The 26,439-nt window shown below is 32.9% G+C and overlaps 1 protein-coding gene across 6 annotated transcripts in view; it reads right to left on the reverse strand.

Annotated features, from left to right (window-relative positions):
• The window catches only part of LOC118204049 (arf-GAP domain and FG repeat-containing protein 1-like), a 91,136-nt gene that overhangs the window by 32,649 nt on the left and 32,048 nt on the right, over positions 1-26,439 (reverse strand). Inside the window, exons 1-3 of one of the 6 annotated variants that reach the window (XM_035376370.2) lie at positions 20,056-20,489; positions 10,171-10,264; positions 2,269-2,565 (exon numbers count right to left, since the gene is read on the reverse strand). In XM_035376370.2, coding sequence (XP_035232261.1) covers positions 2,269-2,565; positions 10,171-10,264; positions 20,056-20,219 — 555 coding nt within the window. In that variant the 5' untranslated portion in view covers positions 20,220-20,489. Of the gene's footprint in view, positions 1-2,268; positions 2,566-10,170; positions 10,265-19,669; positions 19,901-20,055; positions 20,490-26,439 lie in introns of those variants that run through there. The other 5 variants (XM_035376372.2, XM_035376371.2, XM_035376373.2 and 2 more) reach the window with 5 other exon arrangements.

Below are 26,439 nucleotides of genomic sequence, written 5' to 3' on the forward strand. Positions count from 1 at the left end.
AATCAAAATTCTGAACATTTTCTAAATTTTCATTGCATAACAGTTTTCCCTTAACATATATTTCAAGCAAAGTAATTTAAGTAAAAAAGTGGAACATTTCTGAAATCAGGAGACGGGAAATTGCTTCATGCAGTCATTCTTTAACAGTAAAAGCCTAACTAACCCGCATACTCGGAAACTGCCGAATATTCCGTATAGTCGAGCGAACTGGAAAAAGAGGAGGGGGGGGAGATTGTAGCCGTTCTTTAGATTTCTCGGCTAAATAAATGATTTTGACATTTCGATATGTGCATCATATAAAAATAGACCAACGGAACTGAGAAATATTCTGCTTAGAAAGAACAGTAAAACTCTTAATAACTCTTAGTAAGTGTTCATAAATAAATCTCAGACTGAACATCAAAATTAATTATCTCTGCAAAATACCGCAAACGTTATTGCGCAATACGTGTGGCGTAATTCTTCCATACGTGATATAACGCAATCGTAATCGGAATCAACAGCTGCCGGTATTCGGAAAATAAAGAACTAAATAAAGAGACTTACTAATCTGGGGTTGGACAGCGCTGCTTCAATATTAGAGATTTTGCAGAGAAAGGAGAGAACCTCCCAACCTCCGTACTGTATAATGTATTGGAAAAAAAAAAAAAAAAAGAAATTATTAAATTATTCTGACTATTCGATTACTTTACTTTTATTTAAGCCATTCTGAATATTATTCCTTACTAAGCTAATCTGTGTAAAAATAAACCCATTTTTGGAAGTTTATCTACACTTCAGCAGCTACTGCAACTATATTATTATAAATATTCATATATATGCTCATAATATAAGCATAACGATCATAATAAACACGAATATGAACTGACCACGCGGAACGAGAATGTAAATTATTAAAATCTTGATAGAAATTCAAATGTGTGTAGTATTTGGGTGCAAGGGAAAAATGCCGAATGTACCGGAATTTTCTACGGTTTTCGCAATTGTTTGACCAATAGAACGGCGTGCACCTGTCTCTACTCTCGCACGCACCATAGGTTACGTTAATGCAGAGAAAGGGGGAAAAGCTATTTCCGGGAGTATGATTCACCATCTGACGTTCCATATAAGGAAGAAAAGTTGTTTTAGTGTCGGCTTTGGTATGGGGGGAAAACGCGCGTTCATTAAAAAAAGCACTAAACACAAAAAAAATAAGGGCTTTAAAGAAAAAGTAAGCACCTATAAGGGCCTTTATATTTTATTTTCAAATATAAGGACTTATAAGCACTTGTAAGGACCACTACGAACCCTGTATACAGGAGGAAGCGGATCAAAATGTTGTCAAATCTAGCAACTTTTGCGGATTTCTCGCCGAATCTGATGACAAAAATTCGTTGCCAGCTTCGTGGTTATCTCACCAATTTAACAAGACAGACATTTACTCGATGTTAAACACACTTTCTCCAGTATTACTTTGCCGGCAAGCTTCACTTCTCTAGATTTTCATGTACTATTACACAAAAAATAAAACAATTTCCTATATAACTGTTTTAAAATCACCTATCTATGTACAAAATTCGTAACACTACATTTCACAATACAAAGGAATCCACTTATAAGCCAAGATGTAAGATTTTGTTGCAAAAATTCACCCAGAACTGAAAATCTGTGAATAATCTGAATTTAAAATTCCTTTCAATATTTAGCTATATTTTGCCAAATGTTGCAGTAATTAATCACTCAACTTAGCCAGACCTATCAGATAAGTATGTGTCAAGTCTTTATCCATCTGAAACATGAATCACTTAAAAGTGTTAATGCATCAACATTGCTATCAATGGAACTGACAATTATATCTCTGAGATGGATGATAATGGTAATAACTGTGAAACAGTGGATAATGCCATTCACCCAGACTGGATAGTAGCATGCAGAATTCCTAGAAAATTCTAAGTGGGATACTGAGAAATTTCATTAATTTATATCACAATTAAATAATACAAACTATTTTTTGAATTATAACAAAAATAAATAGTTTTCAATTAATTTATTTTTTAGATTGAATTACTTGCAAATTATTTGAAGTTTGCACATAAGCCAACCACTAAATTTCAGAAGCAAAAAAATTTGTTAAAAGTTTTTGGTTACAAACATACACTGCAAGTTTTTTTGTTTTTTTTTACCTCAACATCTATAGTATTACATGATTTTGTTTCTATGCTTTAATGAAGCTTTATATTGATATAAAAAAATAATTTGTATTTTGAAATAAGCATTAGTTCAACTCACCTGAGTAGTCTGAACAACAAGAGGCGTTGGACTTTTACCCAACAGACGAGATAATGGTTGAGTCTCAGGAAGAGTACCCGTTCTCATGCCTTGAATTTGAGGTTGTACCACCGAGTTCTTCTGACGTGTCAATTGATCAGCCTGCATTTTTTTCACAGCTATATCTGGGTCTACATACCACCTTTTTTTTTCATATTTCTGTACCATAAAGTCCCTTTTCTTTTGATCATCACTCACTTCACTTTCAAGGCTATTTGTGACAGTATCATATGTACCCAACCAGACATACTTGCAATACTAAAAAAAAAAAAAAAAAAAAAAAAAAAAAAAAAAAGGTTATGGATTTTCTAGTGCACACGTCTTTAAAAAATATAAACTGATCATGATCCGTAACAAAAGAGAAGACCGAAAATTTCATTGAAACGACTCCTTAATTTAATAGCTAACATCTGCAAACATGTTTCAACATTTCTTGGCAGACATCCATTCATGTAGTTACTTTTAGTGCATTATTAATGCAGTACATGATGAAGCAGAGAGTTACTATGACATTGTTGTCAACTAGGTAAAATTGCAATGAAAATGTACATAATGCTAACAACCATGTTACTAAATTATACTGTCTTCAACATTTTCCCCACTTCTTTTCTCTGTAAAAGGTAAAACATTATCAAACATTTCAAACATATTTAGCTGTTGTGACAACGGAACTAAAGGCAATATGGATGAGGACCTTCTATGGATGTTTATGTTAGCTACATGAAAGTCAACAGAGATGCAATGTATCACAAAGGAATTATTCTGAAGGCCAACAAGGTACATCTGTCAAATAATTTCCTCTGGTCAAAGGATAATGAGAAAAAATATACTATTGTAACCAATGGCCAATGCTGTAATTATTTATGTTAATTAAGCATAACTGAATACAAAACTGCACTTCTGTGCCTACATTATCACTGGAAATATGCCAATTCAGTGATTGACAATGGTGTGCATAATGGACACAACTTGGGATTCTGGTCTGTAGAATTGTTGAAAGGGAATGCGGTTTCTGAGAGTAATCAGTATTCAGTAGTTATGGCTCAAAGGCATCATCTAAGTGAAGGTCAAAAGTGGCAAATAATTGGTAGAATGTTGCAGTGACCTGGAATCCACTGTACATCAATATCTGTCGTCTTCTGTAGTTTGACGAGTCTTTTTCTGGCACTGGACTACAAGGGTTTCTTCAGAGGGTTCTGCCCTTTAAGATTGTATTGCAGTCATTCAGTCCGAGAGGAAAACTCTTTGTTTGATGTCTAGGTGATAAAAAGCCCTTGCTGCCTCGCTTATAGCCATTACCTTCCTGTCGAAGTCTGTCATTGATCTGCTAACAGAGAAAGCTTCTTTGGAAAGGAGGGAGTAAAATCTGGCTCCGCTGTTGTACTCTGATCTAATCCATCTGTATAGATATGAATCCATTTGGGATCAGAGTATTTTGGAGCAACATTTCTAGTGCAATTGCTTTCAGGACGTATGGATAGACGTCTGCCTTTCGTTCATCTATGTCTGAGAGAGAGATCTAAAATGGTTTCTCAGATGTTTCATGGCTGATCGTATGTCTTCTAAAGGGGCAGGCACTGGCCTACGTCAGATTGTATTTTTGAAAGAGGCCTAAGCCTGAGCTAGCAGTGTATTCTGAGATCTCAGTCTTTTGCTCGCAGGTGCACAGCATTTTCAGAAGTTCTCTGGCATTTTCGGCTTCTCTCGGAGTACTTCATCATTGCCTTGTCTCGGTAGCTTTTAAGAGGTTCCATTTCTGCCTGAAATTCAAAGGAGAGGATTAGAGTGAATTTTGCAGCAAAACAGATTATCTGCAGAGACTTACTCTGAACGGAGTCTAGTTTCTTTTTTAAGTCTTTGCTAACTATAGAAAAGGCTTCATATCCATATTCCATCAGTGCACTGCATCCCATTTGGTCTCTGTGAGTCTTTATGGTATACATGTCTTCTTGGTAGTCCTGGTAGCTATATCATCAATGCGTTGAGCCCAGTTCCTACTGTCCAGCTGTATTCCCAGGTATTTGGCTGTAGGTTTTGTAGCTATTAGCGAGCCATCATACTGAAGGTCTAGCTGATTTTTTTCATCAATAGAGTGAACAGCTGTGCTGTGGTCTTGTCTTTGTGCACAATAATGTCATTTTCTGTGCACCATAATTTAAGACGCTCAAGTGCTAGTTTTAGTGTTTGCTCTAGCACAGATACATTGCTGCTGATGATGTGGATTGTTACATCATCAGCGGAGCAAAAACCTTTAATACCTGGGACCTTTTTCAGTCCAATTATCAAATCATTAATCATGATGTTAAAGAGTATGCAGCTCAAGACAGCACTTTGGGGAAGACTCCTCTTTTGTTGGCAATACTTCAAGTATGCAGAACCTAATGTTTACTGACCAAGGAAGCCTTTTAAGCCAGCTATACATCTTACAGCATGAATCACCTGTCTCCAAAAAGATTTTTCTACAACTTTAAAAAGTGGATTTTGGTTCAGAGTAAGTTTCAAAAAACCTTTCTTTGCTATTTAAAAGCTCATCACAACAACAATGGATGTTTTTTGATATGATAGATTTCTCCCTTTGGATAACTACCACCTAGAACTTCTACTAGCTGTTATAGGCTCTAAATCAGAAGTTCTCAACTTGTTTTGCCCCATCTACCCCCTTTCACCATTGCTAGAAGGTTAGTTCCCCACCTTCCTTTCCAAAACTTGAAAAATACATACATATTTATTTGATTTTAGATTTTTTTTTTGGTACAATTGCATTATCAGACCGTACAAATCATATTGTTGACGACAAAAAAAAAAAAAAAAAAAAAAAAAAAAAAAAAAAAATATTCTGGCAATCCTAACGCTGGATAGTAAGCATAATAGTAAACAACTACCTAAAAATATTACTTCAATTCAGATGAAAAGTTAATTTCATATATTATATTTTTTTAATTACAACCCATAAAAACATAATAAAATGGCTAAACATGATTGAAATCAAATGGAAGGTACAACTTTTTATCTCTTCCGCAGAAAAAATTTTGGTTCCTTCATGTAAACATCTCCACATAAACTCAGACAAATAAGAATCGAAATACTGTCAAGCAATACCTCAATGGTGTTTGTTACACCATTTAGTACTGCCTATTAGCTACTCTATTGTTTGCATATGACACCTACTTTCGGGGTCTACAAAATTATATTTGCGACTAACAGTAAAAGTTCAAGGCAGCATCTCGCATCTAATTTACATTTTTCCAGCAATCGCATTAAATAATGCTTCCATCTGCAATATTTTCCTTCGTGACATTCAATAAAGTGTTTGCCAATTGATTTGGATAAAAATCATTCATTTGATTCTCTCTACAATCTGATGATGGCAGAACATTGGCATGATGATGGCAGAACACGCCCAACATTGTTCTTTCTTCAAGTGAAAAGACTTTCATCTACTTCAAAGATCTTGCGATATCAGCCAATATTCAATGCAGACTAAGTAATTAAAGCTTCAACAAACCTCCTACACGTATAACTGTTCCAGTCTACAGTTTGTGGTTCATCTTCAATTGAAGTAAACAAAATTAAACAGATGTCATTTTATGACACCAAAAAGATGAACCTCAAGGCTGGAGATTATTGAACTTTTGAATCAATTTTGTGTTCTTAACCCAGGTTTGATTGTGCTGGGTATGTCATACCCACCCTCTCCATTTTTTTATTGCTTCTCCCCAACCGTTCTTTTCAAAATGGATGATTTTTCGGTACTATTCGGTTTCGAGGGCTGTAAAAAATTGCCAAACTATTGTTGATGACAAGGCTGCCAAAAATAATTCCGGCAACCCTAATAATTGCGGCAAGAAAGGAAGTATAATAGTAAATAACTATCTAAGATTGATGTTTTAATTTAGATGAAAGGTTAGTTTTATATAATACATTTTCATTATTATAATTTATATGAAAAAGGCTAAACATGACTGAATGGAAGCATATGAGTAAATAACTATTTCAGATCATTATTATAATTTATTTAAAAATTGCTAAACATAACTGAATGGATGCCTGCATCGCTATTTCACTACCAACTTATCGCTAAAGCATAATTTCATCTCGTTGGTTGTTCAAATGTAATTTTCTATAATGAATGATGCCTTTTCTTTGAAAATATTTTCGGTAAAGTGCAGAATTGCTCACTTATTTGTTTCCTCTTTTTACAAGGGTATAAACAATTGGATTTTTGTCAATTTTCTTTTACTTTTTAAGTGAAAATAAGTTGATGTTTACATGGATAAAGTCAAGGATGTACGCAGTGCGATTTTTGTGCAATTTTAGGATTTTTTTTAAGTGAAAGTAGGTCAATGTGCAGATGGACACCGCATATGTGCAATTCTTAAAAACGCGTCAAGCAGTGGGTGATTCTGCACTTTACCCAAAATTCTATTGCCCACTTTTCGTCATGGGCAATTCCCAAATTGTTAAATCCATAGGATATCAAAAAAGGATTTAAAAATTAAACTAGTATTTTAATGGCGTCTTAAGAAATATAGAACTATATAAACTTACGCAATCTGAAATCAGTGCGTACGCTAGATTTGATGCGTGTTTGCTAGATTTGGTGCTTTTGAGCATACATTTTTGCTGCAATTTTTTTACAACCCTCAAAATGGAATAGTACCGATTTTTCTTGTAGCTGTCCCCAAGGTCATAACCCTGGAAGGGAAGAATAAGGAAAGAGTTCTAAAAATAGATATCTTGTAATCGCCACTCCAGGGTACATCACACCAAGTGCGAGCATTACTATTACAATTCTGAGTACTGGTAGACGCACTGAAATCGTACTCTCATTATGGTGCGTTTTCGTAGTTATGAGGAAGAAATGAGACATTTGAGTAATTTACTTGATACTGTTTCTTTGAGTGGAGAAAGTCTTTAGGAAGGTAATGAGTTTTCCGATAATGAAGAGGCGGATGATGAAGCAATTTACAGTGAACATGAATCTTCGCCTGAAATAGAATCTGATTTAGAGGGCAATCTTTCTGATTTAAATGAAAGTGATTATTTCATAGAAAAGAATAATGTAACAAAATAAAGTAAAATGAAATTCTGTGGAAATGTTAGAATTTCTTCTAAAAATATAATACGTGGATGTCATAGATGAAATGGCTGCAACGTATTCAATGGCTAAAAAAACAAGTCGTTGGCCTACGGCTATTTTTAATTCCATGTTGAATGTTGCTGCAATAAATGCACACATAATTTTGTTTCCAACAAGGAAACCACCTACTGGGCATCGAGCCCGACGCTCATTTCTAAAAACACTGCCATTTCAACTGATAGAAGATTATAAGAAGATAAGAAGTCAACTAGGAATGCTCCTACAAAGCCTAAAAGTAAAAATCTGATGTGTACACCACGACTTCCTTGTATGAAATATTAAATTATAAGCATTTTTTCTTGCATTTCATTTAAACTTATTGGATTGAATTAAATCTGCTTTGCCGACAGCGCATAAACCACAATAGAATAAATGCATTCACTCTATTTGTTTACCATAGCGACACTCTGGCGCTAGATTCACTTAACAGTATTATATTTTGTTCATATTATAACACAGAATGCACAAAATTTATATCATTTAAAGGAATTATCTAATCGTTGCCACATGTTCTATTCAAATACTATAATAAAGCTAGAACGATGTATAAAAGAAATTAAGCAAACAAAACAAAAAAAGAAACAGTTTTCACAGACGATTGAGTATTTCTCAATCGATTAATTCAGTTCTCACTTCGCGACAAGGCAAAAATACATAAAAAATCAAAATATCTGTATTAAAAATTATGAAGTAAATCTTAAACACTTATTTCCTCGAAAAATTTCCAGAAAGGATTAAGCATGATTTAATTCGCAATGATAAATGAAGGCGCTATCTTTGTTGTTGCGAAGCTAAGTTTCTCTAGATTGGCAACAAATCCACTAGTCTCCTGTTTCAAATGTAAACATCAATGGCCGCCATCAAGAGAAGTATTAGGCTTAGTGGCACTTAAACAACTTTAAAATTGTTGGTAATTCTAAAAATATTGCATAGAGATTTACTAAAGGCATAAAAACCTTAACCGGAAGATAAGAACAACATAATTCAATCATTTTTAAAGCAAAAAATGTACAATTTACAAACATATAAGAGTAAAGAAAGTGAGATCACTGAGCCGGGTAACAGATTGGATATATATATAAATATATTTATATACGTTTGGTGAGGCCGATTGCAGTTAAAATACGAGGTGCACATCTACATGTTAAAGCAGTCCTATATACAAAATTTCAACGTTCTGAGGCTACTCGTTTTTGAGTTATGCGAGATATGTACGTACGCACGTACATACATACGTTCGTACAGACGCCACGAAAAATTCTCTTCAGAATTAATTTTAAAGCAGTTTTATAATTTTTTTGAAGGAAAAGAGTATTTTATTCTGTCCTTACGTACAGATATCATGCAAAACCATCGTTCAATTGCATTCGATAGCGGTCAAAATGGATATTTTCGTTGAAATATGCCGCCCGAAACTTTTCGCGATTAAAATACTTCCTTTTTACTTCGTACAAGGAAGTAAAAATAGGCAAGAATGAGGCCGATACACCTCCTGCTAAGAAGGTAAAGATAACATATAAAATATGTGCTGAATGCGGGGCCAAAAATGACAGAAAAGCTAAGTTTCTAAGTGAAAAATGTGAAAAACACGTATACATGGAACATATAGCATGCATTTGCTGAAAGTGTGCAAACTAAAGGTAAAATTTTCAATATATGTTTAAAACTATGTTTTCTCTTCCATGTTTTTGTTCTTTTACATTTTGTGCAGATTTAATGGTAAAAGAGAGACAGAAACCGCTCTGGATATGTCATACCCAGTGCGAGCAATCCCATTCGTTTTTCTCATGTGAGTAATGGCGGCTTAATCCTTTTTTCTCATTACAGGAGTCTTTCCTCTTCAAGCATATTTTTCTACCATGAATTATGCTTTTTATCTGAAAATCTTCTACTGCAGATTTTTCATCCTTGACGAATTCCCAAATTGTTAGATCTACAGCATTATAAAATTTTTTTAAAAAAATTAAACCAGTATTTCAATGGTAGCTTAGAACAATCTACATTTACGTGCTATAGAAGTATCCGAATTTACTCTAATTTTCAACAGAACTATATATATTTACGTGCAGTCTAAATTCACACATATTTAGAAAAATCTAAATTCATGTGCAGGCTATGATGAAATGAGCGCATTTATTAGATTTGGCTTTTTTGTGAATATATTTTTGCTGCAGTTGCATACAGTCACCATTGGCTTAGGAAGTATTCAGTGCTTCTTAAGATCACAAGTAATTTGAAAGAAGACAATAATGTTCAGCAGCTTCTGGCATAAATTGCGCATCAAAATTAAATTTAGTGATTTTTTTGCATAATTTGTGTAATTTTTTAAAAATAAAATCTAAGGATTTTTTTAAATATTTTTTTGTTTATGCCAAAGTATTTGTATTACCTCTTTTTAAAAAGGTAAAATATTTAATTATACTCTGATTCTTTTTTTGATAAGTGTGAGCCCTTTTTAAAAATTTTTATAGCATATCACTGCTGAACTCTATACCTACATGCTGTCTTTCAAAAACTGCTGATACATTTCAAGATTATAACTTCCATGGCTCTCACAAACCCTCAGGTGGCTAAGAAAATTGTCACAGTGATATAAGCAGTTTTGTTCTTGCTTACTGAAGAGTATCTCAGTTTCCAGATTTAGTGTAAAAAACATTAGAACTTCATAACAAAATTTTTAATTTAAAAACCAAAAACATTACAAACAAAATTTTGTTTCATACCTCATTACCTCTACTTTTCAGATGTTCTATTTCTTCCGGAGTAAATGTTGTCATAGATATCGATTTTACTCGATGAGGAGGTGTTAATCCTCTCCTAGAAAAATGAAAATCCAAGTTTAACAGAGAATAATTATATTAAAAAATGTACACAAATATAAAAAAGATGAAAGTAGCAAAAATTAATATTTTAGTCAATAGTAAACTTTAAAGAAGATCTAAACACTGAATCAATGTATCAATTTAAATATAAAAATTAGTAAATGACTTTCTTAGTGATAATTATTCTAAGTAATAAGTTCTCTATAATTATTCTAAGCTTGATTTCAGTATTAATTTATTCATATTTAAATAAATACATTAGATTTAATCAATTTTCTTAATTTAAACTACATAAATAATTTAGGGTATAACACTTCATGCATTTCCTAATTAGATCTATAAGTTTTCTTAGAATTTAATTTGTCATTTGGAGGGGGGTAGTTGTATTAGTGTGCCTGTGGCCAAGTGGATAAATCAGTTTCACACTAACAGTTAGAGCAGCATTCAAGTCCCAGCAAATGAAGACTGCTTGGCAGCTTTTACAGTTTTATCCATGTGAATTCAGGCATTCTCTATTTAAAGTCTTCCAAGTAGGCCTCTCTTTTTCCACACATAGCCATAGTGTGTTTTGTCATAATCCAAACAATCTATAATTAGTTTATTAATGTAATCATTTCACCAACAGTTTCAAAAGTGGCATTACTTTATATAAATATATATTATATTTTATATATAATTATTAATATAATTACTTTATATAATTAGATGATACAATAAGCAAAGAATTGAAAAATTTCTTTAAAATATTTATAATGTAGAATTATATTTCATTCTCCTCTGCTAACTTTAAAAATGCCCCCTTTGCAAAGTAAATCCTCAATCCAGAGATGATCCAATGATTAGAAAGTCTTCACAAAATTGTATTCAATTCTTGCTCAACACCACCTACAGTTCTTTTAGAACTTTATGATGCTAAATGATTTCCTTTACAGCATTAAGAAGAAAGCATTAAAAGAAAGAAGGAAAAAGTCACTGGAAACTAAATTTGGTGACTAGGAAAGGTATTCAATACATGTCATGTTACTGATACCAAAATCTCTGAAAATCAAATGCTATCATGGCACATTCTTATGATTGGTTTATCCATTAACTCTTTGATGCCCCAAGCCTTCACTCGCCAGTTTACTTAAAATACCAATACAACTCAAAATCCATTTTGACAATTTTTTCCCTTATTCATTAATGAACAAAAGAAGTGTAAAAGTTCCAAATAATACAATTTCTAGCTCCTAACAAAGAATTATACTCAACCACAAGTGTATACCAAGTCACCCTTTAATAAAAATGAATTGATACAATGCACTTAGGGAAACTGCACCTTAAACTATTATGTAGTTTACAGGGAAGGTAGAAACCAACCATGCAGTCTCAGGTGGCCGTTTGAATGAAGACCATCTTGAGCAGTTTGGTTATGAAAGAGTTAAATTTGCTGACATATATAAAACAATCAAGCAACCTTGCAGATACCATTAACTGTTTGTTTACCTTGATCTTTGAGATGATTTTACACATGCTTCCAAAGTTCTTTTGGTATTGTGCAGGTCAAAAACAGATACAGACAGATTACTTCCAACTGAAATGTATGAAATCTGCTGTATTATTTGGAGAGGAAAGGTTTTATTGGTAATCTACAGTGTGATCCTAACAACACCACATCATGCAATACTGAAGAAAGGAGATCCAATGAAGAGTAAAACTGGTTCAAGAAAAGATAATAACTGACTTAGATAATAATGTGCATAGCAGTCGATGATGGAATGTTGCAGAGCAAGAATGACTCACAAAATGTCGAATTCACTTAGAATTTCATTTGCATAATATAATTTTGTACACATAAAATTTAATACAAATGTTTAAAGTGAAAAGCTAGCATTGATGATTATGAGATTTTGATTGAAAGATAAAACTCCTCCTTTGAGTTAAAGCAAGCTTTTGAGAATAAGCCACAAAATGATCAAATCACTATTAAATTATACATGATCAGAAAATTTTACTGAAAACCTGAAGCAGTTTATAAACTTCTATAATTATAACTGCTATAATCTTCTATAAATATAACTGTCTCTAAATACATTAAAAAAAACTGAAGCATATATGCTATCTTTCACATGTGTCCTAAAACACAAGTCTTGAAAACATTCATGGAAAAAAAGGCCTAATGATGAGATTTGTAATAGAAATCAAATTTAAAAAGTATGTACACAGCAGCATCTGGTTAAGGAAATAAGAAACATAAGTGGAAAGTGTAACTAAAGTATGATCTTTTCATTCAGTCACCAGGCAGAGTCGTAGCTAGGGTTTTCAGCGCCTAGGGACAACTGAAGATTTCGCGCCCCCTACTGCTTGCCAAGGATGGAAAACATTTAATTCTAAAATGTCCTAACATCAGTTTGGCGCCCCTTGGATTCTGCGCCCGGGGACAGATGCCCCCTCTTGCCCCCCTCTAGCTACGCCCCTGTCACCAGGACCAGTGCTAGATGTTTTGGCTGACCAGTGAAAACTTGGGAAACTTTGAAATTCCAGTTCATTCTTAAATTCTGAAAATTTTGTTGCCAATAAATTCTGCTGCAAGGTGTAAATGCATTTGTCACACTGGCTCTAACCCTGATAGTCCAATATATATAGTCTATCTGTACACTAGTGGTAAATAAAATCTTAATAAAGATTAACATACAGGTAATCCTCAACTCACAATGATATTCTTCTAATTATATATATTCTAATTTTATGGTAAAGTAAAAATATGTGCATTCAATAGAAATTACACATAAGATTTTAAACTTTTCTAGACTTTAAATATGTAGTAAACTAGAAAAAATTTAGGCAACAAGTTTATATTTTATCATTTTTGATAAAGAAAATGTTGGTATGAGGAAATATGATGTTGAAATTCAAAACAAACTTTTTATTACGATGACTTTAGTTCCCATTTTATAATCATTCAATTTATCATCAAGAGAGAAAAATCAATTAAGCACTGTTTCAAATGATTACAATTAGGTTAGGTTAGATTACATTATTTGAATATAGTAATGTCACAAGGGCTACCTGCTTAGATACCCTTCTAGAATAATAGAGTAACCTGAGGGAAACTCATTCGTTTCCCATAGCGTGTGGGATAAAACACGAAAACCAATTATGAAGACAGCCTCGGATCAAACAAAAATCATATCAAGCTAGGATCAAACTAAACTCATAACAAGCTACTACTCAGTATTAAACACTTGCATACTGACTATTAGGAAATCATTCCATTTATTCAAAAGCAAACTTTCTATGGGAACTTACAAGTGCTGACAGTTTGATACATGTTTCACAGTAATATACATCAATGTCTTTAAGATAAATGCATATTTTTCATACAAATTTCCTTTCTGAAGATCTTAAAATGTATTCTTAATTTTAAAAATTTAATTTTCATGATGCACTGCTTGAAATTCAACACAGTAGTGTATCTTAAAGTAATAGCTGTACGTACTTACTGAGGGATATTACACTTACACTATGATTTCCCTTTAACATTTAAATTTATTCAATTATCTTTTATTTAATTAATACAACTTATATCATGAAATTTTGCAAAAAAAATTCTGAAGTTAAACATTATTTATTAATTCATAAAATTATTATTAAGTTATAAATGTTCCTGCCAGTTATACAGAATTATTAAGTTCTCTAATTTACTAAAAACCATAACTTAATTCATAAAATTCTGAGCATCTTTTAATACTTATTATCAAAACTAAATCATTAACAAATAATCACTAAGAGATGAAAATGTAATTCAATTTTACATTTTGCTTTTATAACATTACTTATAAAAAAATCAAATGCTAATATATTTTTTTAAATATTACACTAAACTAACAAAAATATCTATATAGGGATATATTGCAATTAAAAATAAATACCTTTAATACCAGAACCTTCAACTCGCATGAAAACAAAACATAGCACTCAACTCATAGCTGCCAACTTGAGGTTCCTTGGAAGATTTTTGCACTATACTGTGACATGGTTTCAAAAGAACTCCAAAATTCATTCTATAATACTTGATTCAAGACATTGGTTTGGTTTATTTAATTACGGCAAAGCACTCGAGAGTTATCTGCTTAATAGGAGGGATGCTTTCGTGGAGGACTTTCTAAGACAAGCTAGTTTACATACATGTTACACACGGGAAAAACACGAAAACACCCATTCAGTCAGCCTGGGATTCGAACCAAACTACAAGTGTTCAGAGACCTTACCGCTTGGCTGCTGGTAGACCATTCAAGGCAACAGCCTATTTATCCGATTCCGATACAAAAGATAATAAGGTTGATCTTTGGATTATCGTAACTCGGCGATTTGTTAGCGAAAATTTGCCGACCAACTCTGCTACAGCAACCTTCTACTTTTTTTTTTTCGGCGCCATTTTGTCTTCACGAAGTAAAGACATGTTTCTTTTCTTTTTATTTACTGAGCACTTTTTCCAACAATCTGCTAGCTGAATTACACTTATGCTAGAAATTTTATGGAACAAAACTGCTTAATCATGACAAATATTAACTGCAAAATTGGGAAAAAGTGCAGAATTGCAAACTCCTTGCCACGTTTTTCAGAATCGCACATTCACAGTAACCATATACACGTCAACTTATTTTTACTTAAAAAACCATCCCAGAATTGCACAAAAATGGCATTGCGCACACTCTTCACTTTATCCATGTACACTGCTTTTTTCTCATAAATTAGAAAAATTTACACGAAAATGCAGGAAAATTTTGTGAATTTTTAAACTTGGTAAAAAGCTCATAAATGAAATTAACCTAATCGCGAAAAAGTATATACCCTTTCCAAGGATGAACATTTCCACGTATAAAATAAATAAAATATCCAAAAACTTTTCCCTCTAAATTATCTATTATAAAACGTCACCAACGAATTTATAACGCAAACATTAAAAATGGTTGCAAATACTTAGTGTCAAATATTTAAATTATTTCCAAGCACGTTTACTTCTACTGAAACGTATTCCAAATTGCTACAAACATATATTCACAAAATAACTAGCATTTAATTAAAATGTAATTAAACCATGTACATGTCGACTTATTTTTACTTAAAAAAAATCCCAGAATTGCACAAAAATGGCATTGCACACACTCTTCACTATATCCATGTACACTGCTTTTTTCTCATAAATTAGAAAAATTTCACGAAAATGCAGGAAAATTTTGTGAATCTTTAAATTCGGTAAAAAGGACATATATGAAATTACCTGATCACAAAGTATATGCCCTTTCCAAGGATGAACATTTGCACATATAAAATAAATAAAATATCCCAAAATTTTTCTCTCTAAATTATCTATTATAAACGTCACCTGCAAATTTATAATGCAAACATTAAGAATGGTTCCAAATACTTAGTGTCAAATATTTAAATTCTTTCCATGCACATTTACTTCTATTCAAACGTATTCCAAAATACTACAAACTCACAAAATCACGATCATTAAATTAAAATATAATTAAATTAAAAAACACTACTTAAAATATAAATAAGCACATACATTAAATTAATAAAAATTAGGGTTGATCTTTACAATATGGTAACTGGTAGTTTGGCGACATTTTGGAGGCGATAAAGGTTACTACCTGGGACTTTGGTAATAATGTGAGCAGTACTCAGTTCCGATTACGCATTATTTTGTGTGAGAGAAATGAGAGATCATGGGATATGTCATGTGATATTAATGGACGAATTACGGTTCTTTAATCGGAAAAGGGGGGAAATCGGGAAAAAATCTGGAAATTTTGTATTTGGTTTATTCTGTGTTGTGTGAAACAGTGTTTGTGAATTTTTGGATCCCATGGCCGTAACTAAAGAAAAGTTTATCGGACACGTAATCAAGATTCTGAAGAAGATGAGGTTAGTTAGTATTTTTAATTATTTGAGGATATTATTTTTATGCATTGTTCTAAATTTAAGGTGGAAGTAAAGGAATTTGGTATTATTGGGAAAATTGTTATTAGCAATGATTTAGTTTAAAGTAATTAGGATTGTAAGGTAATTTTTATTAATTTAATGTATGTGCTCATTTATATTTTAAGTAGTGTTTTTGAATTTAATTATATTTTAATTAAATGATAGTTATTTTGTGAATTTTATATTTGTAGGAATTTGGTATACGTTTCAGTTGAAGTAAACGTGCATGGAAATAATTTAAATCTGACACTAAGTATTTGTAATGGTTGCGGTATGAATTCGTTGGTGACGTTTATAATATAATAGATGATTTAGAGGTAAAAGTTTTTGGATATTTTATTTATTTTATATGTGGAAATGTTCATATTTGGAAAGGGTAAATACTTTTTCGCGATCAGGTAATTTCATATATGTTCTTTTTACTGGGTTTAAAGATTGAGAAAATTGTCATGTATTTTCGTGAAATTTTTCTAATTTATGAGAAAAAAGCAGTGTACATGGATATAGTGAAGAGTGTGCGCAATGCCATTTTTGTGCAATTCTGGGATGTTTTTTTTAAGTAAAAATAAGTTGGCGTGTACATGGTTTATGTGTATGTGTTATTTTGAAAAACGCGTAAGGAGTATGGTATTGTGCACTTTTTCCCAATTTTGCAGTGAATATTTGTCATGATTAAGCAGTTTTGTTAGATAAAATTTCTACCATAAGTGTAATTCGGCTAGTAGATTGTTGGAAGAAGTGTTCAGTAGATAAAAAGAAAACAAACATGTCTTCGGCGGCGGGAAAAAAAAAATAGAGGGTTGCTGTAGGAGAGTTGGTCGCCAAATTTTCGCCAAAAAAACGCCAAGTTACCATAATGTAAAGATCAACCAAAATGAGCTTACAATCCTAATTACTTTAAACTAACTCATTGCTAATAACAATTTCCCAATAATACCATATTAATTTATTTATTCCTTAGATGCATAAAAATAATATCCTCAAATGATTAAAAATACTAACTTACCTAATCTTCTTCACACTCTTGATTGCATGGCAGATAAACTTTTCTTATAGATTAAATAATCCAGTAGTCAACTGGCAGTCTATTCACCCACTAATAAGAAATTAATAAAATTTCCCCCATACGCAAACGACTTTCAGCAAACCACGTACCCTTCCTTACACTCCGTTTCACAAAATGTCCATTTTCACCTGATTTCTTGCACCGCCATTCAAGCCTATCTGTAATATCCTTCCTTTCACACAATCTCATTTCATTCCCACATGTTGAACATTCATACTTATCCACAATTAATTCTACGCTCATACACCATTCAAGCAATTCTTTTTGATTACACATAAAATTTCGGATTTACTTTTCATAGGGCCATGGGATCCAAATATTAAGCAACACTTTCACAGAACATAGAATGAACCTAATGCTATAAAGTACGGCAGATATTTTTACAAATTTACCCCTTTTTCCGATTAAAGAACTGTGATTCGTTCATAAATGTCACATGACATATCTCATGATCTCTCATTTCCCTCACACAAAATAATGCGTAATCGGAACTGACTACTTCTCACATTATTCCCAAAGTCCTAGGTAGTAACCTTTATCGCCTACCAAAATGTCAGCAAACTACCTGTTACCATATTTCAAAGATTAGCCGATAATAATATTAAATTAGATATTCTATATTTTATGTTCTTTGGTAAATTTCATTTTGTAATTTTCTGACATTTTTATAGTGTGAAAATCCTGAGCAGGGAATAAAAGCTTATCAAAATATTTTTAAAAACAATGAGAATAAAATTAATAATTAAAGTACCTTTATTAATTAAAGCAAATCAAATCCAAATATTAACTGATTAGAATCTTCATACTGAGTTCTATAAATGTCTACAGCACATGATGAAAATTCAGATCAAATAAAATTAAACAAGAAAAATTATGCTGAAATTCACTAGAGACAATGGAATTCTCATAATTTAAATTCCATTTATTGCTAGGAAATGTTTTTGTTAAAAAAGCTTTCCTCAGTTAAAATAAAATTAATAGATTATCCAATGTCCCAGTTTTTATTTGACGAAAAACCAGAAGAATTGGCTGTTATATCCACTTAAGTTGGAGATTTTTAATCAAATACTGTCAGCAGTACCATTCCAGAACCCTGGATCGTCAAAAGTCTTTTCGCCTAAATGCATTCCCTAGTTACTTTTAAATGTTTTATTCTATGCAAAGAGAAATAGGAAAAGCGGTACATATGAAAGTATTGCATTATCAAAGCAATTCAATTTTTGCCAAAGTGCCAGTCTTTATGAACATTTAAATGACTCTTCAAAATAATTTTACAGATTTATGATTTTAACATTATGCTAACACTATGACACATCCATTTTTATTTTATTAATAACATTAGAATCTCACAAACCTCTTATGATGTTTTAATCTCATGGTATATGAACATACGAACAATAATTATATAAGACTTATGAATAAAATTCTATGTTACATAAATATATTTGATGGCAAGTTATTTTACAGTACAATGCACACAAATAAAAAATAACAGTGAAAAATTTGATAAAATATTTTAAACACCAAAAGTGATAAATTCATACAGGAAAAATAAAATAAGAAAATAATTCCATAAAAAAATTTTTTGATGAATTATGACCACCTTAAAAAACTACCTAAGATAAACTTATTTATATTGATACCACATACAGGAGAAAAGAGTGAGGGGGATATTCAGCGACTAGTTTAAAATATTAAGATGAAATACCAAAACATATTATCCTGACCTTTATAACATTATTTCAATTTAAAACAAGTGGAATTTTTAAGTATATAGTCACTTATGATAATAATATAATCCAGTAGTTACTTTTACCAGCTCTTAAAACAGGAATTTCACAATAACTGCATCACTAGTAGGTAGACAGCAACTTGTTGAAGTTATTTCCTTCAGGCAGGAATTAGCATTTTATCAAGGACCTTCAGAAAGGTTATGGCCTTTTTATAAATTTTACTTTTTCTGGTATAATAAAATATTACAAAACAGTTTCGGTAGCAATATGTGCATTCCGCAATTTTTAATACTACTAGTTATTCGACCCTTAATGAAATTTTAGCTTCTTCAGCAACACAAAAACTTCAGGGAGTTAATGAATGCAAAGAAGTAGCCACAAAAATACCGCAAAAATTACTCAAATCCAACGCAAAGAAATGTCAAAAGAAATATTTATTGCAACTACTTTAAACTCAATAGAGAATTCACAGTTCTTAAGTGTTTTTTAAACAACTAGGTTCTAAAACATTTGTGAACTAAAAGGTTACGAAATTTAATGACAATAACATTTTTATGTCACGTGATTTTCTTAATACTCGTATAATTACCAAGCAAAATAACTGAAGGATTCGAAATACATATCTTACTTCTGGTAAACACTGTTTCTGCATAATTCTCACAGTTTCATGCAGCTCCCACATATATTAAATGCATAAAATGCAATGCAGATTGAGACGTTTTATGCAAGAAAACTTATGTCTTAAACACAATATTTCCAATTAATAACATTATCATGTCATAGTATCCCAAATCCCTACTGCGCTGTCAAATATAAATTTTGCAATTATTTTTAAAAACTGAAAAGTCACACTCCGATTGTTTGACGATAAGCACCAGAAACGTCTTCTAAAATGCTAATAACAAAAAAATCGGAAAAAAGGTAAACAGAAATTAACAGAAAACATTACGACGCACATTGCAACGCTAATCACATGAATAGAGAGTAGGAAAAGATTGTAGTAAATTAACTTACAATATCCCACTGCAAGTTGTACATACAAAAGAACCAATCGTAACATTTATATATGTTGGTCCTCTTTGAAGGCAATCGAAACATTGTTTATTGTATGGCAGAGAAGCAAGTTCTCGTAACAGTTTAGTATTTTTATCCTCGGCGGTCTTCCTCCTAGAAGCCATCTTGTGTTACTGCCGGAAGTTGCATTCATTCCATTGGCATCTGATATTCTGCAGTGAATTGATAAAAAGTTTAACCGCAAAAAGATAATAAACGGTATTTTGTATTTTCTTCCAGTTTTTAAATCTTCTTCAATTCTTTTCGCAAATTTTCTAACAGGTAGTATGAATTAAGGAATACTGCTACACCAACTGGCTTCTAATATTAAACATTCGTGTTTCATAAATTTGGCAATTTGGCATAGCTGATGATATAATTTCGATATCAAAACTACGTGTCTTGCAGTTCATGAAAGAATTCGATGACTTTCTAAATGAAATGAGATACATAACAGTGAACAACACCATCAGCAACATTAATGTTTCTTAGAACGAAGTGAAATCGCAGAATCAATCAATTTCATCATCGAAATAATTGCTTTATCTAAAGGAAGTAAAATTTCACATTCCTTAAAATTACCTAGTTAAAATTTAGGTAAAAATAACATGCCGAACAAATATTAATTTAGAAGTCAAACCACTAATTGTAATATATTGAACTATTAAGTAACTTACTTTTAATTTAAACTAAAAAGAAATATACGAAAGCTTCCCAAGGGGGACAGACCTTGAGAATAAATAATTACAACCTATTCTCTTTCTTTTATTTATTAGGTTTCTCTATGACGCAAAACATAAAAAATAATATTTGTATGTAAATTAGTGTAAACATCTTTGTTTTTTACTACACCTTTCAACTACACCTCATAACGTTTCAATTTTCATATTACTAAGAAGTATCATCACAATTGTAGATATTTATCGGCAGCCTGGTTCTTCTCGTAGATTTATTAATTTTCAACTATGGGAAAAAAAACTGTCTTCATATAAATGTACTAAAAAATAAAGCGATTATTCTTATTCCAAAATTTCGTAACTTAAGATCTTTTGACAAGTTCTAGTAAAAGTTAATCAAATTTGTATCTTAAAAGGTCTTTGAACAAGATTTATATCACAGTGTAAATTAATTATCTCTGTCTCAAGATTTTCCGAAGAGTTATGTTCGTTTCTGGTAACAAAAATAACTTAAAACTGGACTTCAAACCATTAAAATCTTGAATGTTTCCTTCGAATACTTGTCGTAATCATTCTAATTAATTTACGGGAAATGTATTCAGAAACAGCATTAAATTACTTCGAGGGCCGCATACCGCTCGTAGGCCTCAATTTGATTTTGACAATGCTTTATTAGAAAAGAATATATGTGATTAAATTAAATTTGGATAACACATTGCTGAAATATCGCTTCGCACCAGAATTTAACTACATACTTAAACAATCGAAGTCAGAGCTAATGCAATAGTTATTTCAGACTACTTTCTGTTAACTTCCCCTACGAGGATTGGGTCGGCGACCAGTCACACAAAGGAATAAGCTAGCCCTTCTTTTTATTCAACAGTTCTATTCAAAACTGGAAAAATGAAAAAGGGCCTACCTCGAATTTCTTCGCATTAAATCCCAGCTTTCCGTTATTAACTCATTAATTACCATGAATTCACTAATTTTCTTCGACCATTCCTTATCTCCACTAATCAGGTCCGGCGTCACATCGGTAGGCGATTACTGACTATCAGCGCTGTGTGATATTTTGCTCTTTTCATTTTATTGTATTTATTAACAACTCTTGCCTTGTCACTTTCAGGACCAGATAATAAAAGAAAAGTGGAAAGCGTAAAAGAATATTGTGCTTTTGAAGTAGAATAGAGGGAGAATTGTTTTGTCATAGTGTTTTGGTCTTCTCGGTGATTGCAGTGATTTGTAGCCAGAGGGCGCACCGCACAAACAGTTAGTTGCGTTATAGAACGTAAAGGGAGCGGACACGCCAATATGTCCGGCGTATTGCCGTTAATTGATATAATTGCATCTTATCTGCCAGGTGGCAGAAAACTAGTACGATGTATCAATTTATATGCCAAGTGGCAGAATATGTGTATCATGTACATGCCAGGAGGCATAACGCTTGTAAACATGCCAGGTGGAATACCGCTTGTAAATAAATTGTAAAAAAAATATACAGTAAAATATATTGGTGTAATAGATCAAGAAACACGCAACAACAAGCAATCATTTGGAAAAGTACATTTTTCTGGTGACGCCGGACATGATTAGTGGAGATGAAGAATGGCCAAAGAAAATTAGTGAATTCATGAAAATTAGTGAGCTAGGATTTAATATGAAGAAATTCGAGGTAGACTCTTTTTCATTTTTAGTTTTGAATGGATTTGTCTTTTTCAGTTTTGAATAGATTTGGCTTTTTCAGTTTTGAATAGATTTGTTGAATAAAAAATTGATTATTATAGTTGATAGAATTTGATGGTAAAATGGATGCTATGAATAAAGCAAAGACGTTGCGTGAGGTGACACGTACCTTAACTACTAAGTTGATAAGTAAAATAGAATCTGCACTAGTAGAAGAGGGTGAATCTTTAGATGAGAAATTAAAAGAATTACTCGAAATGTTACTTGAAAAATCGCAGTTGTTAAAGAATATGATTCTGAGATTGAAAAACTTATAGTTACGGAACAGGAGTTAGAAACAGAATTTCCGCAAAGGAATATCAGGTAAGAATTATAAGTTTTAAATGCAAAATTCAGGAAAAATTAAGAAACAACGCGTGTAATGCTGAATCTAGAATTTCTAGTGAGGAAACTGCATCTTCCAAGTTGAAAACTTGTGAAGTTAATACTTTAAAATTGCCAAAATTAACGATCACAAAATATTACGGTAACCCTTGTGTAAGGATTATGTTAATTTTATTAACAGTTAAATTTTAAGTTCCTTTCCTGTCAAATTCTTAACTTCAACTTACTACTTCCGGCCAGAACGTAATTTTGGGGCCCTAGTCTGGGATAAACGATGTGAGCCCTTTGTATTCAGTATGTCTATATCAAAGGATCACGTACGATGGAGGCAAGATCTTGGAAGAGCTCCTGAATTTTCAAAGTTGTTTTCCAGAAAATCTTCATTTATTTAAGAAAATTTTCACGAATATCCTCTGCATTGTCTCGTTCTCAAGGCTGGGAGTTCTCCTGTACCTGGGGGTCTTGTCTTCCTTGCAATCTTTTGCAGCACTAAGACGGAGCGTTCAGATAAATAGAACTTCTTTTCTCTAAGCTAAATCAAATATCTGTCACTAAAGTACCTTTAAATTCATTTATTTATTATGATCATTATTATTATTATGCTCATTTTATTATGTTCTGGCATTAAATACTTAGCAATTGCTTTAAATCATGTGGTTCTTTTTTGGTTACCATCTCGTAGGGACGCTATCCTTATCAGTACGATATCAGTAGTGTTAGCACTACCCATTGGGGCCCCTTTGAGGAATATCTCGAGAGGGAAAAACACGATTTCGGGCCTCAGTGAATGTATAGAGTTGTAGTTTTTGCTCCTTTAATCTATATTTCCTATCTATTTAAATTAAAAGCATATATTAATACAGTGTGCCTCAAATTGATAAAATAGTACACATATAATAAATTATGACCATTAACTTAATAAATAAATAAAATGCTTATTTTTTTAAAAAAATTAATTAATATTAAAGTAAAAAAAACTTCGTAATTTATTTACTTATTTATTTTTGCTGATACGTTCTCGCCTTGTTTTGGATTTATGATTTTATCTGATGGTGTTTTCTGAGTATATAAATATGATGGAAACCGCAATAGATGATGTTACTTAGTTAATGTATAACTTTGCATGATATTGTTGCGTGCGTACGGGTTCGTTATGAAATGAATGCCCAAGTCCGATGAAAAATGAACAAAAATTTATTATTATCACAACAAAAATGCTTAAATTTTCTCAAATTATCATGCAGTATTACAATATCTCACAGTAGTTATCTTTTAACTACTCAAATGTCCAATAGAACGTAATTCAAAACAGCTAAAGAACGCTAATCCGCGAATTCGCTATAATCAACAAGAGCAGTTTTCTAAACAACAACAAACTAAGCAACTACTACGAACTGAGATGTTTTCCTTCTTTTATAAGATTTTAAAATCACGCGCTAGAATTTTCTGGTACTTTCTCGAAATCAAAAAGACATATTTATTTATTTAATGCACGCGCTCTTGTATTTTCAATTTTCCGGCTTAGCTTTCTTTTAATATTCGTCACGCGCTGCACTGCGCGAGAAATAAAACCATTTAATTTATAATTAAACTAACATTAGCTTTTTAAATACCAAATTCGTAACACTGCTCCCTTCCCAAGGACTGCACGTCCCGGGCAGTACAATCCCTGGATAAGAAGCTAAGCTTACAACTGTGGCATAAATGCATTAATAAGCATTATATTACAATAATAAACAACATGAACAATAAATGCAATAAATAAAACAAATCAAATGCTATCAAATACAATTCAAATACTAAATGCAAATCAAATACTAAATAGAAATCAAATCAAATATACATTTAAAAGCAAAAAGGACCATGGTCTTATACTATTTACAATTATTTACATTACGTACTATGGCCATAGTAATGAGCTAACCTGTCGTAATGAACGACTTTAGGTTTAGAGTTCGAAGACTTACGAATCCGAACCACGACGTCATTCAGCCTTTTTAGGACTGTGTACGGGCCATCCCAAGGTGACTGTAATTTCGGAAAGTCCTTTCCGTCGAGTCGGAATTCCACATCCACACCTTGTCTCCTTCGTGGAATTGATGTTCAGTAGCTCTTGTGTCGTAGCGGGTCTTCATCTTCTGTGTCGCCAAGTTGACTCTCTCTCGTGCAAAGTTGTGAATCACTTCAAACCGGGCTTGGAGATCTTAAATATATTCCTCAGACGATGAAGGAGAATCCGGAGGGCGACCAAACAATAGATCACAAGGCAGACGAAGGTCACGACCGAAGAGCATCTGTGATGGGGAATAGCCGGTAGTCTCGTGAACAGCACTGCGGTAAGCCAGTAAAAAGAGTGGTAATTTCTTGTCCCAGTCCTGCTGGTTTCTGGAAACCACTAATGAGAGGTTATTAAGGATGGTTCGATTGAACCTCTCTACCATGCCGTCCGACTGGGGATGTAATGGCGTCGTTTGGGTTTTGTCAATGCCGAGTAGTTTGCATAGTTCTTTGATTACTACCGAGGTAAAATTCCTTCCCTGATAGGAATGTAACTGAAGAGGCACCACGAACCTGGAAATCCTGTGCTGTATCATCACCTCAGCTACTGTAACAGCCTCTTGATCAGGAATAGGATACGCTTCAGGCCACTTGGTGAAGTAATCAATGACAACGAGTATGTATTTGTTACCATCAGCAGTTCGTGGCAGAGGTCCCAAGATGTCAAAGGCGATGCGTTCAAACGGCGCACCTACGTTGTAACGTTGCAGCTTGCCTCGGCTGCGTTTCCTTGGTCCTTTCCGACCTGCACAGGCATCGCAAGATCGGCACCACTTTTGCACGTCATCCTTTGCATTATTCCAGTAAAAGCGCTCACGAACTCTCTGTAAGGTCTTCATAATTCCAAAGTGACCTCCTGTAGGGCTGTTATGTAGTTCTTTGAGGACATCAGGAATCCGGGATCTTAGAAGTATCAGTTGCCATCGAACGTCTTCCCATCATCCGACATGGAATTTCCGGTATAAGACGCCGTCTCGAATGTGAAGTGAATCCCAGAGTGCCCAGTATTGTTTTATTGTAGGACTACAGATAGAAATGTCCTGCCATGTAGGTTTTCTGTTTGATGACTCTATTAAATCAAGTATGGGTTTAATGTCGTGGTCTTCCAGCTGGTCTTTCCTGACTTCATCATCACTCCACGGGTCTCGATCAGCCGATGTTGATGTAATTTGTTTTGCTACCAGAGTCAGCAGCTCGTATTTCGCTTCCACCCTGAAACAATATCGGCAGCTTTATGGGCAAGGTCTTCTAGACAGGGCGTCGGCGTTCCCGTGTGATGATCCCTTTCGATGACGGATAGTGATGTCATATTCTTGGAGTCTCTGTATCCACCTGGCTATTTGACCCTCAGGATTCTTGAAATTTAAAAGCCAGGCTAATGAGGCATGGTCCGTGCGGAGGAGGAATTTTCTGCCGTATAAATAATGATGGAAATGTTTTACAGCTTTGACTATGGCGAGCAACTCTTTCCTGGTGACACAGTAATTCCTCTCCGGTTTAGACAGGCACTTGCTCCAGTACGCTACTACACGTTCTTGGCCGT

This window comes from Stegodyphus dumicola, chromosome 1 (genome assembly GCF_044657685.1).
Source record: "Stegodyphus dumicola isolate Sdum_Otavi_A_Nest chromosome 1, ASM4465768v1".
Lineage (NCBI taxonomy): Eukaryota > Metazoa > Arthropoda > Arachnida > Araneae > Eresidae > Stegodyphus > Stegodyphus dumicola.